The sequence below is a fragment of the Clinocottus analis genome, unplaced genomic scaffold, assembly GCF_023055335.1.
Source record: "Clinocottus analis isolate CAN_PGR_092001 unplaced genomic scaffold, fCliAna1.0.p SCAF_5, whole genome shotgun sequence".
Lineage (NCBI taxonomy): Eukaryota > Metazoa > Chordata > Actinopteri > Perciformes > Cottidae > Clinocottus > Clinocottus analis.
The window spans coordinates 15,406,965-15,424,260 of NW_027176207.1; the positions used below are offsets into that span (position 1 = coordinate 15,406,965).

At 41.6% G+C, this 17,296-nt stretch overlaps 1 protein-coding gene across 4 annotated transcripts in view; it reads right to left on the reverse strand.

Annotated features, from left to right (window-relative positions):
* Positions 1-519: 519 nt before the first annotated feature.
* gabrg2 (gamma-aminobutyric acid type A receptor subunit gamma2) overlaps positions 520-17,296 on the reverse strand; it is a 49,068-nt gene continuing 32,291 nt past the window's right edge. The window contains exons 7-10 of one of the 4 annotated variants that reach the window (XM_068599786.1): positions 8,860-9,012; positions 6,303-6,508; positions 4,945-4,968; positions 520-1,940 (exon numbers count right to left, since the gene is read on the reverse strand). In XM_068599786.1, coding sequence (XP_068455887.1) covers positions 1,662-1,940; positions 4,945-4,968; positions 6,303-6,508; positions 8,860-9,012 — 662 coding nt within the window. In that variant the 3' untranslated portion in view covers positions 520-1,661. Of the gene's footprint in view, positions 1,944-4,944; positions 4,969-6,302; positions 6,509-8,859; positions 9,013-17,296 lie in introns of all 4 variants that reach the window. The other 3 variants (XM_068599785.1, XM_068599788.1, XM_068599787.1) reach the window with 3 other exon arrangements.

Here is a 17,296-nt window from a genome sequence, read left to right on the forward strand (position 1 = left end):
TTTTAGTTCATGTGCGTTACATGTTATCATACACAACATTTACAATTCAGATGCTTTCGCTGTGTGCTCGGCTCTCTTCACATTATGCATTCAAGCTAATTGTATGGGGGAAAATGGCAAAACAAATACAAAAATAATGAAATTATTTCCAGCCAGTGAATTAATGTCCTCACTATGTTATTAATTACATTCTCAAAGTGTTTCTCCTAAAAGGAGGTGCTTGATAATAAAGTTTACACATCTAGTTTCAACTTAAGCAGATGCTTTTTCCCCCCCCTCGTATTACGCTCCTCAGTTTTTTTGATATCAATTCATATTTCTTCAGGTTTTTTGTGTTTTGTTTTGTTGTTCAACTTTGAAGAATGACACATCGAATGAATCCTGTTCCACTGCGGGGATTTCAAAATACCCAAACGCTGTCTGTATTGTAGAGAAGTTTGAATTCCTTTTCAAAACTCACCCACTTACACTGTTGCAGCTTTCACTCTGCTAATGTAAAGGGCAATATATATATATATATATATATATATTTATATATTTATTTAAAGAAAACAATACTTGTTTAGAACAGTTTGTCTTGTAAAAGCTTGCATAACTAAAATACAACTGCAGTGTGTCATTATGCAAATGCACTCTTTTACCAGCAAATGGAGGGGAGGACGAGAGGTCAGTGTTGTCTATACTGTAAGCTAAAAGCTGTGAGGGAAAACTACTAAACCAATTGTCTGGCCTGAACTTTTGGGCTGATCCTTTGTCCTGTATGCACAGATGATTCCTCAACTGAAAAGGATAAACCGGGCACATTTTTACCATTTAATTTTCCAATTTTCCTAGAAAATAGTTTAATTAAATCTTAGATGTTAATCAACAGTGCTATTTTTTTTTTATAGCCAACAACAGAAGACCATAAAAGATGTTGATTTTTGGCCTTAAAGGTGCATGCAATAAATGTAAACCACTATGTAATAGTAAAATATATACAGTGTCTGTACAGTTGAGCATTTTCCATAAACAGCATTGTCTCTCAGTCTCTGACCACACATGAAAAATGCAATGTTTAATTGTGCTAACACTTAAGCTAATAAAATGAAAAATAAATTAGCATCACAGTCAAACATAGCTCTATTAAAGTGCTTCAGATTTAGTTTTTTTTTGTATTTTGTAGTGAAAAAAAAGTGAAAAGGAATGATACGACATAAATAATGTCATTTAGTTTTTTTTTTTTTCAGGCGCTTAATGTGATATGAATTGCTTTTCATTTGAATTGTTTTCTATGGAAGGGATGCATTTGTCTTAAAATAAAGCAATTAGTAGAAGTCCCATTGTGAAGAAATGGAGAGGAAATTCCAAATAAAAAGTCCAAAATCATAAAAAAAAAAAACAATTTACAAATCCTCCCAATTGCTTCCACAATCAATCATTTCACAACACATCTACACACCTCCTCACACCTGTTAAATGTAATGCTACAACAATTGCAATGTCTGTTAAAGTTCTAAAATAAAATAACTCAAATTTCAAGAGATTCAAACTAAGAGAAATGCTGTAAATCCAATCAGTGGGTATTTCAGTGGGTCCCCTCCTTCACAATGTCCTTTGCTGGCATGGAGCATATGTAGAATGTAATGAGCTATATGATAAGGCTGGAGACACACCCCGGCCTAGAGATAGAGATAAGACACCCAGTAGACCAGGTTGAAGAGACCAAATGCAGTGGGGAAGAAGATGCGTGCATATGAGTCTATTTTGGCGACACGGATGTGCAACCTGCCGTGCCGCCAGGCTCCGGAGCGGCAGTCTTCGAAACAGCAGAAGAAGCTGGTGCAGTCCTTCCCGTCCAGACACTCGTAACCGTACTCTTCGTCTCTTTCCTGCATGTGCGTGGCGTTGTTCATCTGAATGGCCGTGGCCGAGCGTGGACGGATGTCTACCGTGGGTGTCTGCTTTTTAACAGGACAAAAATGACACAGTTAGTCAACAGAGCCCCAGAGTGCAGGTCATTGAGAACTCCCTGGCCTAGCAGGGGGACCTGGTTTGCGCTGCCATTCGCTGTCTTCTCGCTTCAATCTCTGGCATTAGTCAGCAAAATGGAATTTGCACCCTCAATTTGCCAATGGACCCTTTTAATGTCAGAAAATACAAATTGAGCCATAACTACCACCTGTGGTTGTAATTAGTGAGGCTTACAAGTGGTAAAGGGTCAGTCGTCCACCGCAGAACCGATGATGCAAATTACACCTTTGGGCTAGCGTCTGAAGCGGCCATGCTATCTTTAGTACATGTTGCTTTACTTAGCAGCGATACCAGCTGGGGCTGGACTATGCCCCTGTATTTCGAAACATTTTTGTATGTTAAAAGGTCAAGACAAAATTCAGCGCATATCTATTTCCTACGCACGGCTCTCAACAAACATGGCAATGGCTGAGCCAACGGCTAGCAGCTAATGCTAACAACGTCAACAGCGCTGAGGGAGCCGACAGTGTTAACCTGGGGGAGAACCCGGAGGTGGAGGGCTACGCTTCCATGACGGCGTTATCTTCTTTAACTGCCGTATGAGTCGATCGTAGAGTGACGGCGTCCAGTGGGGCACGCTCACATGCACTAACATGCACTAAAAGGCACGTGCAGCCGCACTACTATGCACAGAGTAAGGCACACAGAAGAGCACAACTTCTTTCTTTGCTCAGGTCGACATTACTATAACTTTACATACGAATAGCTGTTTGATGCTATATTAATGTTCTGAATATCGTATAAAGAACCTTTCAAAATGCGTCGAAGACACTCAGTCACATGTTCCAAGCAATTTTTTTTTTTTTAAATGCCTTGAATGCCCTGTGACTGAACAAAATGACAAAAGCAAAATTTGGACCTGTGTGGATGTGGTAAGCATATTTTTAATGAAATGCGTTACTAAGATAGGTAGTAACTGGCTTATGATACATCATATTAAGCTTAGCTTAGGGAGGAGCATGTGTTGGCAGATGTGCGGTACACAGCTCAATATTCATCCAGCCCACTCTTTCTGTCATTAACTGGGTTGAAACAAACCTCCTTTTTAAATTGTGCTCACCACTGGAGGGCATATGTCTTTTATTTGTGAAGATTCCTAAAATAGGACATCAGTGAGTCTGTGGCCCTGTCATTCTAAAGGGAAACAATTAGTATTCAAACAGACTGCTTTCATCAGCTTTTATCTTGAAATACCATGCCACCTTTGCACAAATTGGAATTCTGGCTGTTTGGCAGATTAAATGCCCTCCCTTCCCCGCCCCCTTTGGCAGAGGTTCCTTGACCTTGCTGATAAACTAGGGTGTCAAACTCATCATTTAAAAATGACACCGCGAGTTGAGCAAAGTTCAACTTCTAACAATTTCACATCACCACTTTCCCTAAAAAAGAAGCTGTCATGTCATTCTTTATGTATTTTCTTTATAACATTTGTCTATAAATGATTGTACTGGCACTCCAACTAGGTTTTACAACATGTATTTATGCTCTGTGTTAATCGGTTGTTCATAAAAAAAAATTGCAACACAGATCACAAAACAGTAAATACTCTTTCTCTGTGAATGTTTTTGCCCCATTTTTTCTATATGTAATAGCCATGCTAGCTATAAAACAATACTACTCGGTTATTGCTGTTTTTGTTTGTACATAAAATGATCTGTCCGCATGCATTATCAAACAAGCTTAAAATACTTAAACGTGATTGGACTATTCATTCCCTACAACTTCCCATATTGTCCAGCACTCGTGCACAAACCTGTGGTCCCTTTGAAAACAATACACAACCACAAACAAAACAACATAGTTAGTTTCACCATTTTTGTCCTCATTAATGGACAGCATGTTGAGGTGATGAGGCGATAAGCAGAACAGGTTATGACTCAGTTCTCAAAGGGGATTGGTTGCACTGGAGGAAGCGCAGTGGAAGCTCAAGCAGAAGGAGCATTGACAGCGTCCTGCCACATGACCTGGTCACGCTCGGTGCCGTGTCGGTGTTAGCACAAAATAAATTAAAGACGACGACAAAGAAACAACACAGTGGCATTGGCAACTTTAACTGGCTGAAAGTAGACAACCTCTCAGAGAAGACACGAGGAAACAGTCAGCATTGTTGCTGGAGGATCCCATGGTTATCTGACTTTAATTGAATATTTGATGCTGGTGTTAAAAAAAAAAAGTGTATGCTTCAGCAGTACATATAGACCCACGTGTAGACTCAAAATCAAATTGATCCGACCGTGAAATTATTCCTCCCAATAAAATATGGATGTGGAAAATGAGATTATCTTGTCTCGACTGGTGTGTAAGCTTCAATTTTGATCTTCGCTATCTCCCACCCGCCCCGGATGCTTTTTGTTTCCTTAAAAGATTGGCGCTTGTTAATCTTCTGAATGGATCTTCATCTCTAATTAGACTCATTAGCCGTGCAGGGGTTGTCTGTTTCAGTCTGTTAAGGCTCTGCTGACCAGGAAGCATCAGGTCGAGAAGCCCAGCAAACACACGGGTAGATTGACTGGCAGGAGAAGGGAAGGAACAGGAAGCTATTGCAGCGGCTGCTAGTTCACTGTGGTTACAACAACAACATCAACAAAGAGTGAAACAGGACAGAGGGAGCCAGAATGAGTCCACGCTGGGCCTGGACTATTACATATTCCTCTGGACATGGGATGTGTGGGATGCTTATTTTAATTTGAAAAACTCCATGAGTACGTCTGGCTGGCTGCCTCCGCACTGTGCACCGCAGAGCGCCCCTTTTTAATATTATCTCTGATACCCATTTGTGAACTGATGAGGAGTACAGCAAGAATGCAGGTAGGTACAGAGGGAATAAAGAGAGGCATATCTGCTGTCGAACAGACAGAAAAGCAGTGAGGTGCTGGGGGCTCAGAGAGCCAAAATGCAGCAGACACATGCAGTCAGACACAGGCAATATACCTTTGAGGAAAAGAGCCGGAGGAGCTTTTGTCCAGACAGGAAACAAAGAATATGTGGAATTGAAAGAGAGTAACAAAGAAAAACAAAGAACACATGTAAACAGAGAACAAAAAAAACATCAATACAAAGAAAAGAAAACACAAGATAATGTGTGAAATTTACAACCACTCTGCTGGTTAAGTCCAAATGGAGAGAGAAGAACTCTACTGTCGAGAGACACACATGTTGCGAACAGACAGAGAGGAAGATGCATGGTGGGATACATGTACTTTACAGGATCCTTTGGAAAAGATATCACAGATGCCACACTGGAGAGATTAGGTATATTTGTAATTATACAGATCATGCTAGTGTATGACGGTAATCTAGAAACTAAATACTCTGAGAGAAGGACATCTGACGTTGAAAATCCCCGCTGCATCTTAAGAAGAAGATCACAAGGAACCAAGTGGAAAGATCAACTTTTGAAGTTTTTTTTATTTATATGTCCTTGATTCCCTATTCTTTCCACGCTCTTAACAATTTGTGAATATCAAATAGATTTCCGTCAAAGACCTCATTTTCTTGCATACTTTCTCCTTCCTGTATCTTGGCAAGTCATGCAGAGAACCTAGAAAAAACCCCTCAGAGATGGCAAACTGGCATGACACCTTCCACTTCATTAGTCATTCATTCGTCCACGTGACAGTTAGAAACCTTCGTTACAGAGGCTGAAACTAGAGCGCCTCCCTTTCCCAAAGTTCCACTTCAACACGCCTGTTCACCCAACCACAGTAAACCTACTTTAATATATATTTAAGTCGAATTCCACCCGCCCCAAAACAAACCACATGACTAAAAAGATGGATTTCATTTTTTTTTTTTAATCTTAATTTCTATTTTATCTGAATAGGAACTAGTCTCATTGTTGAGGGGAAATGTCCTCGGCTCCATGAGTGTTTACATACATGGTGAGAAGTCGTGGGACCTTTGAACCGCGCTGCCATGACTTAAAGCTCACATCACATGACTTCAATTCTCCTGTCATGGGACATGGGTCTAAATTACAACTGTAACAGATATGCAGCGGATTAGGAGAAGGTTTGAGCTGCACGCCTCGCTCATTGAGTAATTTGTGTGGTGGCCGCTGGGAAGAGGCTCCCTTGGGAAAGCAGTGTTTAGCTTCTTTTTTTTTCTTTTTTTTCCAAGGCTTAATCCCTGTCGTGTAATACTGTGGGGGAGGGACAGTGAGCAGCAGTTGACATTTCACCTAAATAAAAGAACACTGGGAATATTTTACATAAAGATAAAGTATATAAATCCAAATGTTTGTCGCTAAAAACAAAAGAAAAATGTCACTTCAATTAGGTTTAGCTCACCGGGTTTTTCTTCTTCTTGTCCTTTTTGGCGCTTGGCTTCCTGTTGCTGACAAAGTAGTGCAGCGTGCCGTACTCTATAAGTGCGGCGAAGACGAAGATGAAGCACACCGACACAAACAAGTCCATGGCCGTCACATAGGAAACCTTTGGGAGGGATTTCCTGGCAATAGTACTCAGCGTGGTCATGGTCAGCACAGTGGTGATGCCTGGCAATGAGATCGGAGGGAACACAGAACATTAGATCTGTCACTTGAATTACCCCGTAGTTGTTTTTGCACTGCCACATAGAGCTCAATGGTGTGCATCATTTTTACACTCTTAATCCCTATTTCACCCAAAAATGCTCTACTATTTCGTTTTTTGTAATTGCCCTGCACCATTTTTTTTGTTTTATTGTTACTTATTTGTTGCCGTACTCAATATAATATTTCCAAAAAGGCAACACAATGCCGTACTTAATGTGCCGTACTTAACATGCTCACAAATGTGTCATGAAGTTGAATATGATCTGTGTGATGCTCACAGTTTCATTCAGACTTGTATTCAGGTGCATGAAGAAGAGTTAATAAGTTAGTGTTGCATTTGTCACCAAAAGGAAAGTCTCCCCAAAATAGTTCCACAGTTGGAGAGAAGCTGAAGTCCAAGTGGAGATAAAACTTGGAGTGGAGGTTTTTAATAATTTGGACAGATTGCGAATCAGTTTTTTGCTGTGCATTGAAACTCTCATTACATTTAGCGACAGGCTGCGTATGATGTACATCTCCAATTTAGAAATGCACGAGCCAAAGGGGCGAAAAAGAAAGAAGCTTTACAAAAAAAGGCTTCCATATGAGGAAGATGAAATATTTATATTCTGGTATTTTATTTTTGAATGTAATGCTGGAAGTGTATTCTGTGCAACATTAACAAATTGTGACTTAACAGCAATGATCTTTCTAAAAATAATTTACACACACACACACACACACACACACACACCCACACACACACACACACCCACACACATATACATGTATGAAAGAGGATCAGTGTTTGCTGTTTAATATCAATCTCTTGCAGATAGACGCCCATAAGGACGGAGTGAGCAGCTGTTTTATTGTCCCCTTGATCCACATACTTTACGTTTTTGCAGTTTAGCTGCTATTGACCATCACACTGACGTACAACATTCCTTTATCCACCATCTGGTAACCCTCTCCCCCTTTTCGCGCTCTGTCCGTCTCTAATGATTACATCATGTGGATGGAGGCAGGGTTGATGACACATGGCGAGGAAATGCGTTTATCAGTACACTGATACACCATTATTACCAATAGCAGCGTTACGACCCTCATACAAGCCACTGCCTTGTAGAAAGACGTCGTTCTAAGTCAAGAACAACGGTGCGGTACTGCAAGGGAATTGATTTATTTCTGGATGGCATTGAAGGATTAGGAATGATGTCATCTGCAATAATCCGCCTCTTAACCACCTGGCTTCCTGTACCTTCTGCATCATCTTTCAACGGAAATTAAAAGATTTGACTCTTGGTACAATTTTAGCAGGGAATTAAAAATGTTATTATTTAGACTGCAAATCACGGCTGAAGCTGCATAAGCAAGAGAGGGAGGGGGGGACAAAACAACCTATTTTTAGAGAGATTAATGATGGGCAAAGTAATGCTACTAGTGAGGTAGAATGAGGGCTTCTTCCTGCAGGAATTGTTTCACATTGAGTTATGCTCGCTAATCATCCCATCCCATTGACTTGAGGTCAGGATTCAGAGCCTAAGGTGCCAAAAGGAAAGCTGACTAAGGAATATATACGCAGCTCTTTCATGAGTGAACTTCTGAAGATGTCCAATGGACGCCGAGGGCAAGTTCAAAAGCTGATACATTTCCTTGAAATCCCCACCGTTGCCCGCTTTTTTCATTCCGTCTCTCCTTATTGCATTCAGTTAGGAGGCCACCTGCATCCTTTTTGTGCTGAGGCTGCATCTCTGCAACTTCCCTGCTGTACTGCATAATTAATGCCTCATTAAGGCATGTACGAAAACATATGTGCCAGGATAGGCTTTTCTAATCAAGATGGACTAGATTCCTAAACAGCTGCCCCGTCTCAGAGGGGAAAAGAGGAGGAGGAAGTATGGTGAACCAAAGACAAGGAAAGGAGAGAAAGGCAGGAAAGAGGAAGCTGAGGCAGATTGTTTTTTCCGTTTGAGGTGGTGTGTGATCACCACAGGGTTTTTGATAAGTTTCGCAGCAGAGAGTAATTAAGGTCAGGGTGGCTCATGCACCTCCCTGGTAGAAATGATGCATATGAGTGTTTGGGCCAAGTGCAATGATTATTAAAATTAACTAGAGCAAAGGCACTGTCAAGGCATCGTGAGCAGTTAAAGAGGAAATGGATATCGGGTCTCAAGGAAAATAAAAGCAACATTCATTTCTTTCAAATTATTTTTGCTCACTGACTTTTTTTGCTTTTTATTTTTTGAAACAGATTTTTTTTTCAGCATGTACAGCAATTGGTAAACGTCCCGCAGCAGAATTGAATTCAAAGTTTTCTTTTTTCCGTTTACCTAATGATGTCCTCGCAGGTACCGCATCCTTGTTGATCCAGAAGGAGACCCAGGAGAGGACAACAATCAGGGTGCAGGGGATGTAGGTCTGAATGGTAAAGTAGCCCATTCTCCTGCTCAGGTCAAAGAAGACAGTCAGCACCACATAGTCTCCTGCAGAGAGAAGAACAACAGCAGAAGAAAGATAGAGTTAGGGCATGTGGACTGTATGACAAACATAAGGGATATAACGTGTGTATATGGGATATCATTTACTTTGTTACTTTAATAAAAATAAAAAAAAGAGTGTGTTGCCGGCGACAAGATGTAAAAAACTAGCAGAGAGCAGGGGAGATAGTTTCACTGGCCTTTAAGTGGCGTTTTCTTTGGAATTAGTATGTTGGGCTTGTAAATAAATAATTGTATTAGTATACTTTATGAGAGTTCTGCCACTTTCTGGCCCACGTAAACCCCCACTAAAGGCCACTTGCCTGTCCCCAAACACAAAGGACACTGGGAAAAGCACAGACAGAAGGCCTGTAAAGGCCTGCCTGGCTGTGTGAGGAGTGCAAGACTGGGTTCTGTCTTCAGCTGCACAGGAACTGCTTCAGGAAAATAAACAAATCCCTAAAACGCCTGGACATGGACACATCTATATATTAACAGAGAACAGCATGGACACTGAATGCTCAAGGTAAACAACTGTTTGACAAGATGTAAAATAGGTTAAATGTTCTTTCTGTAATCTCAATTCGGTCCTGTTCATTTTCACAAGAGAAACAGGATGCAAATTCAAATATGTTTCTTTACTTCTTTTTTTTTTACTCACTGTTTTAAGCCTTTATAACATATAATAATGACAAATACTTGCCAGATTTTGAAAGTTACATTTCTCCTGAAAAAAGGAGCAAAAATTATTTTGCCAAAAGAACAATCTTTTGACATATTTTTTGATAAATAAGACAAAACAGACCAGGCGGACTGTCACCACTACAGATGTAAGAGGGTTAGTCTTGAGTATTGATTTCCAAATCCATCCGAGAAGACAAGGACAGACTAATCAAACGGCGCCCTGCACTGATGTTGAAAAGTATGATTAAAGTACGTTTTATCTGACCGTGATAGGCTGTCACCACAGAAGCACCAATCATGGATTAAACAAACTGATACGTCTTGGCCGGATCAATATGTAATGTTGCGTAACCAAAATCTTCACAGGTATATGCCCAAGGCAAGAGGAGATCTAAAATGGAACAGAGCTCAAAGAGCTAGAGCTAGACTTGCTTGAACACACGCACTCTCACACACACACACACACACACACACACAAACAAACCCCTGTCTCCTGCCAGTAGTTAGCTGGACCATGAACACCAGCATCCAGCTGATGATGAGCCATCCCCGGGCTGGCTGGCTCTCTGACCCCAGCAGATGTTAGGTGTTAAGAGGTTGAGGTTTACCGAGCCCAGATAGCCCTGACTCTGACAATAAGAATCACCTGGCCTGCCTGTTTAAAATGCATGCTAAACTCAGATGCACACACACACATACACAGTCATACATAGAATGGGCTTCTAACACCTGCAAAAAGAGTGAATCGAACCAGGACCAAACGGAAAGGAAGATTTGTACAAGAACAAATTCATCACACAAACATTCCAGTAGCATTCCTGCCATCTTGACTGTGCAGCAATGTTTGCCAATAGCTACTGTCCTCTTGACCGGCCTAAACGTGTACCTGTCTGTCCGTTTCCCTGGGTTTAATGGCAGTTCACTGCTGGCCTCCAGCTCAGTCAGTTGTCTGCTAATTGATTAACATCAGACTGTTGACGGTGTCGGAAACCTCCCCTGGCCTCTCGCTATGGCTTGTAGTATGCAGGGCAAAACACTGCTCTCTCTCAGTCATGTATCTACAGTGTGCGTGCGTGTTGTTTTTTCAAGCACCAACAGCACGTAGAATAGTCTCTGCAGCTGGGGATCGAACAGCTGGCTAATAATTTACCTCATGCGCACAACACACACTGCAGTTTATTGAAAAACAGCCAACATCTGGGTATTTGTGCGTTAATGAGAAGCAGAGAGGGGAAGAGATGAGACTGTCAGAGTGTATTATGTCGGCGACGACGCGCACTCTGTGTGTGAGCAGGTCCACGTCGAGTCTGGACGGGAACCAAGTCTGTGAGATTCATCCCACCATGCGCCTCGGTTCACCCAGCCATTGATGGCATCATTAAATAAACCAAGTGCAATAACCTCGGCAGCACAACCATAACTGTTCATATCACCATGTGTGTTTTTCTGCTGATGCATGCAGGTGCACAGTATATTACAGTGCGCCGCCTCGGTTTGTAGGGGTGCGGGAGACACATGAAGGCTGCTCTCAGGGGTCCCACAGCCCACTATTTTGTTTTTATTAACATTACATTAGCAGAGGCCCAAAACCGAGACCCCTGACAGCTGAGAAACTGCCGGTTAATACACTTATTTCAGCTCGGTCAGCAGCACGAAGCCTCCTCCATATTTCTTCGGACTCTTAATGATAATGGGATTGCCACCACAGGGGTGAGGTCGGCTGGCGAAAGCCCCTCCTGCCTTATCCGCCTCTCCGCTAGTTTCATTACGGGGCACAGCACTTGCCAGGAGGACACTTTGAGGAGGTGTTATCGACCGATGCCCTCCCTTCTGGCAGGTTGATATATCTGTATCAGTCTGTCTGCCATTATGACTCTGTAATGCATCAGTTTGTTAATGACTTCCTGGTTCCACTCAATGCAAAAGGGTTTCCAGTTCCCTCACTGGTTTAAGTGTCTGGCTGTGATTTCACAACATTACCGAACGGGGAGCAAATAGTGCAGTGCTCCAGATAAACAGTCCCAAAACAATTAGTGGACCATGCCGACATGTTTGATGTTGTTTATTTATATCTGATTGCCCGTTGGAGTGAATATTAGAGTGTCAAATTCTTATCTGATTCTTTAATCTTTTAAATTATTCTTGATAGCGTATGTTTGTGTTTGGAAAACAAGTATACAATCCTGGTTAAAAATGGCTGCAGTCTTTATGTGGGGTGAGTGGCAGCATGTGTTAATGTGCATTGCTAAGACAATGTTTCCCATGCTGCTTTTGGGTGGCGGCCATAGATGACCATAGATGATTCACTAGGTGAAACAAGAGAGCATATACCGTAAAAGTTGGGTTACAAGCCGCTACTACCTTCAGTGGGTGTCCCCGCTGTAGCCAGCTAGGGCTGCTGCGAGCTCTCCGTTAGCTCTACACTTGCTCCCTGCTAGCTCTCTGCTAGCTCCCTGCTAGCTCCACGACAACCACTGAAGGTAGCGGGACCAGTCCCAGCTCGATGTTCGACTAGGGCAGCGGGGACGCGGGCAGTAGCAGCAGCGGAGAGCTAGCAGCAGTGGGGAGCTAGCGACAGCGCTTGCTTGCTACAGCGCTTGCTTGCTATGGACACTCACCAAAGGTAAGGGCACCTTGTAACCCAACTTTTACGGTGTATATAAATAATATCACACTAATGCGCCACATTTAGCCAATCATTTAGCCAGATCCGATCAACTTGATCCTCCATTAATGACGAGTGTTTTCCCCCCACACTGTCCTTAAATCCTCCAACACACTCCTGCCTATTATTGTCAAAGGATTAATTAAATGAAAACCATAAAAAAGTTTAGCCAGATTTCTTATTTCTTCAGATTCAACCTCCCTTAACTTGACCTCTTGAAAAAAAAAAATGTCTACGTGTACATTTTGTTTAAGTTGCACTTTAATGTGCCGCATGGCAAGTTAGATGGTGGTTCACACTGCAAACACTCAACAGCTGTGTGTGGGATGAAAGGTCCCTGTTTATTTCTCATACAACTGCAGCTGTGATATCAAAGCACCCGAGCCTTCGTGCCTGCGTTCATCCTGATGTGAGCCCTCAAACTAACCTTCGCTAGAACTCCCCATCTGTCGACGCCAGCAGATGAGGATGCGTTCACGCTCCACCGTCACAGGGTCTATAGGAAGCTCTCTTTGTCAAGGGTGTTGCCACCGAGGTCCAATTGAACTATTCAGATCAACGATTAATATGAAGACGCTTTCATGCATGCTGCTATGATCGCACAGCCTTTCGCCGTGCATCTAACAACACCCACATCTCCTGTGATCTACAGGCAGCTGCAGTCCACAGTCTTTTACAATCAACTTCATGTGCAGATTTCTTCAGGGAGAAAAACACACTCAGAGTTCATATCTCTGCCGAGGCCTCCTATTTGCCCTTTTTTGTCTTTGCTTCTCCATTATCACAAGTTAGAATTCCTCTAATCCTATTATCTTTCTGCTGCAATTACATCACTATCAAGTCATTTCGCTGCTTTCTGTTTATGTTTCATGAATGAAAAATGCTGATGACAGCTGTGTAAAAAATCAACCATGCAGACAAACAGCTCAACTCTATTGTTTGCATTAGGATATGGTTTGAAGTATTTTCATTAGGATCATGCATTTCCTTGGCAAAAGCGATTTACTACAAGCTGATGTAATCTACACAAAAGCAATAAAAACTTGGCGGGGATGATCATTCATCCAAATTGTGTTGCTTTGTTGTTAAAAGCCTCAGAGACAACACACTCAACAGAATTTAGACACACACACACACACCCAGGAGGAAAAAAAAAGATCATTCTTCCACTATGAGCCTTCTACTGAGGTGGAAACCCAAACACAAAGTGAATGTTTCATTATTATTAGAATACAGATACTGTTACATTCTGTATTTGACAGGAGAGCATTGAAGGGAATGTTGATCCAAATGTGGCTGTACATTATTGCAGAACAGCCACCGGGGAATTCACGGGAATGAAACACCGTAATTCAGGATCGCTGACCAGGAGGAGGGAGTAGAAGAGAAAAGAAAAGAAAAAAAACTGTCACATGAGAATTTCTTTCTGCTGGCTGGCAGCCGGGCAGTAAATTGGTGTGAATATGGATGGGCAGGGGAGACCTGAGGCACATGCTGGCCATCCAATGAAGGGAGACGAGCTCGACACATTGCAGGGCTGCTGACAGGCTGTCTCACTGAGCTCCTCTCCTGTCAAGGGTCAACCAAATCAGGGGTGACAGCGGATGATATTGTGCATGTGTGTGAGAGTATGTGTGTGTGTGTGTGTGTGTTGGTGAGAAAGACAGGAGCTTTGCTAATGACCAGGTTTATGCCATGGCTGTTTGCCAGGGTCACCCATACACACAGGGGATGTTAACTCACCACTTCCTGTGACATGACTAAAAGCTATATGCCAGTGAATAACGAGTTGCTGTGGTCTTGCATTTTGCCTCCTCAGGCTACTGCAGCTATTCTTGCCCTGAAGCGGGTTGCAAGATGATGTCATGGAAAAGGAAAAAAGCACAGCTTTGCCGTGGTGAGTGACTGCGGGAACAGAGCAGCATGATTAAACACCAGACAGGAGTCTGCGGTGTTTGATTGCCTTGTTGTTAACATTGTGTTGAATGTGACAGAGACCGATGATTATCCCTCTCACCGACACACTAATAGCTTTCAAATTATTGAGAGCACGGCTGTTTATAGGATTTATGACTCGTAGTGAGAATCTGCCAAAACGCTTTTTCCTTACCATCATTTGACGTGGAAAAATTTGAAAAAGCATGTTAAAAAATGGAGTATATCTGTGCAGTGGGAGGGTAGCGCAGCCCAGTTTTGATTGTGATTCAGTGGTGCATATTACCATACAAATTTATAATCAATCTATTCACCAGAACACATTTACCACCCAGACCAGTGGACAGTTGGTCCCTGCGCTCCAGCCACGGCTGCCATCTTTCTGCTGCTACATCTTAATTCAGGTCACAAACAAACACCTTGTCCATTTCTCATCCTCGCCTAAACTGTTTTACCTTCTCGGCAGATATGATGAGACAACTGCATTAGCGAGTTTATTTCCATCACTTCATGTGATATGAAAAAAAAAAACAGGCCAACACATTCGACTTCTCTCTCAGTCTGTTATCTGTGTTCCAGCTTACCTCGTCTAAAAATGGCTTCATCATTTCTTATTCACAGTCACGCACTATGAGGAGAGATGCGATTCTCTCTCATTACATAAGCTCAAACTTCTAAAATGCGACTCTCACTCTCTTTTCTCCCCATGTTTAATACATCACTTTTTTTTTGTTGTCTTATTTGGGCCGGGTGACCAGACCTATAGCTTCACTGAACAGTCACGACACTGATGGCTAGAATGACTTGTGCAGATGAGCTGCAGTTCAAACTAAACATTAAGCAAGGGAAGAACAATATGATGATGTATGTGATGCAGTGAAAGAAAAACAATGATAAGCACACAAGACAAAAAGCTTTGCGGAGGCCTCTTGGTACCTGGATCCGTTTAGCTGTGATGGACAACATGAAAACAAAGATGGCCAGAGAGATGACTTTGCATGTTCAGACAAGCACTCAGGAGAACAATGGACAATACTTGGCATTGTTCTCCGTCATATTTTTTTCAGTGGTTCAACACACAGGTGGTTCCTGTGTGTTAAACTAATTTTAGATTTTAACTTTCCTTGTTCTACTCTACACACCTCTTGCAGGAGGCCAAAAAAAAAAAAGCCTTTGGCAAAAGAACAATCTACAAGTACCTCCCACAGGTCCCTTTACGAATTCAAACAAGAGAATATAAACTTTGTTATATGACTATTTGATGTCTTGGAACATTATACTATTAAACAATCTGGTCTCATGCTGTTACAGACTCATTGAGCTGTGAAGTTGTAAGACCCTTCGCATTGCTGTTTCACGCTGATTAGATTGGATCTTTTTTAGTTTTGCACAACATACACGAAGAGGAATCAGTTGCCATTCATGACATCACATCTTAATGTAATGCATGCGCAATGATTTACAAAAATGACTCACTATTACAGGATATCTTCCAAGAAATTAGTTCAGTCCTGATGGCACAATGTATTGATCTCGACAATAGCAACAATGTCATTTAATTCTGACTTCGACGGATCAGACAAACCATGTCTACACTAAGACAATCAGTCCCCGCTTCAGTGCCAATGGCGCCGTGCTATTACAGATTTGTTGTGGTTTCAAGCTTTGAAATCAAGTTAATCATATTCAACACACTGAAGGAATTGCCCAAAACTACAGCACTGATTTAATACTGTGCATACTCAGGCTGAGTAGCATTTTCTTTTAAGTACCTTAATAATCACAACGCTTCGCCCAAACCGCACTCCAACAAAAACACGTGCAAACTTAAAGAAACTGATGTTTCCAGTGCTGTAAGCCGCATATGCAAATGTTCACGTTGTGCTTAGCGTCATACATGATCCTCACTATCCAGCATTAATATTAATACATGCCCCCCACACAGAATCATAAACAGTTTCATTGAAGGCAACACATCTCCAAGTCTAAGCTGATATGACATGGGATTTTATTTCACTGTCACATTTGCCAAACTTATTGGAAACAGACCTCTGATACAATATATTATCTATGGCATGCATTAGCATACACGCACAGATATAATGTACTAATGAATAATACGCTATTCATCTGTATTTAGTGCTTTGCTAGAATTCAGGTCAGGTGCTGCACAGTGTCATAATGATTCATGTGAAATTCATTCTGCTTTTATTGCAATTCGGAGATTTATGCTCACATGCCATGTACTCGCCAGCCAGACACAAGATGTTCCACAACAATCTCCTTCTTTCTTATAGCTAATTACTTAGAAACCTTGGGATGCAGAATATTACGCAAGGCCAATAAGCTGAGTGAGATGAACATTGAGGACCAAACTTTACGACAGTTAATTGAGCGATGAGGTTTTGGCCCAGGAACAATGGCTCCGCAGAGCGGCATCAACTTCAATGCTTTTAGCCTCTAAACCAGCTCCGTCTGTGCCAACAGGGTACCGAGAAGAGACTGTTAAAGTTCATGTGTGTGTGTGTGTGTGTGTGCATGCAGTCCACGCATAAACTCCATTCACGCTGCAGTAAAAGCCGACGCAAAGTGGATTTTAGAAAGTACCTCATTCTGCATATCTCTCAAAAAACATTTACCTTCTTGTTCCACTTTACAGTCGCACTGTTAACATAAATACATTCAAAGCTAAGCACTAGCTACTCTGTACTCCTGCTGTGCAGGTACTTGTGTATTGTTGTTGAGTAATATATTCAGGCTTGTCGTCTATGTTCAAGTTTAACTAAGTACTTAAAATACTGTATTAAGTACAGTTATAAGGGACTTCATACTGCACTGCACATTTCACAACATGTTGCATTTTTTCCTTATCGAGATTTATTTGAAAGCTACAGTTTATTGTTACTTTTATTTTACATTATTATGATCAGTTAATAACATATAATGTATCGTTATAAATCATATTTCTAAAAGTATGTAAATAAGTTAAATCAGCTTTACATTTAT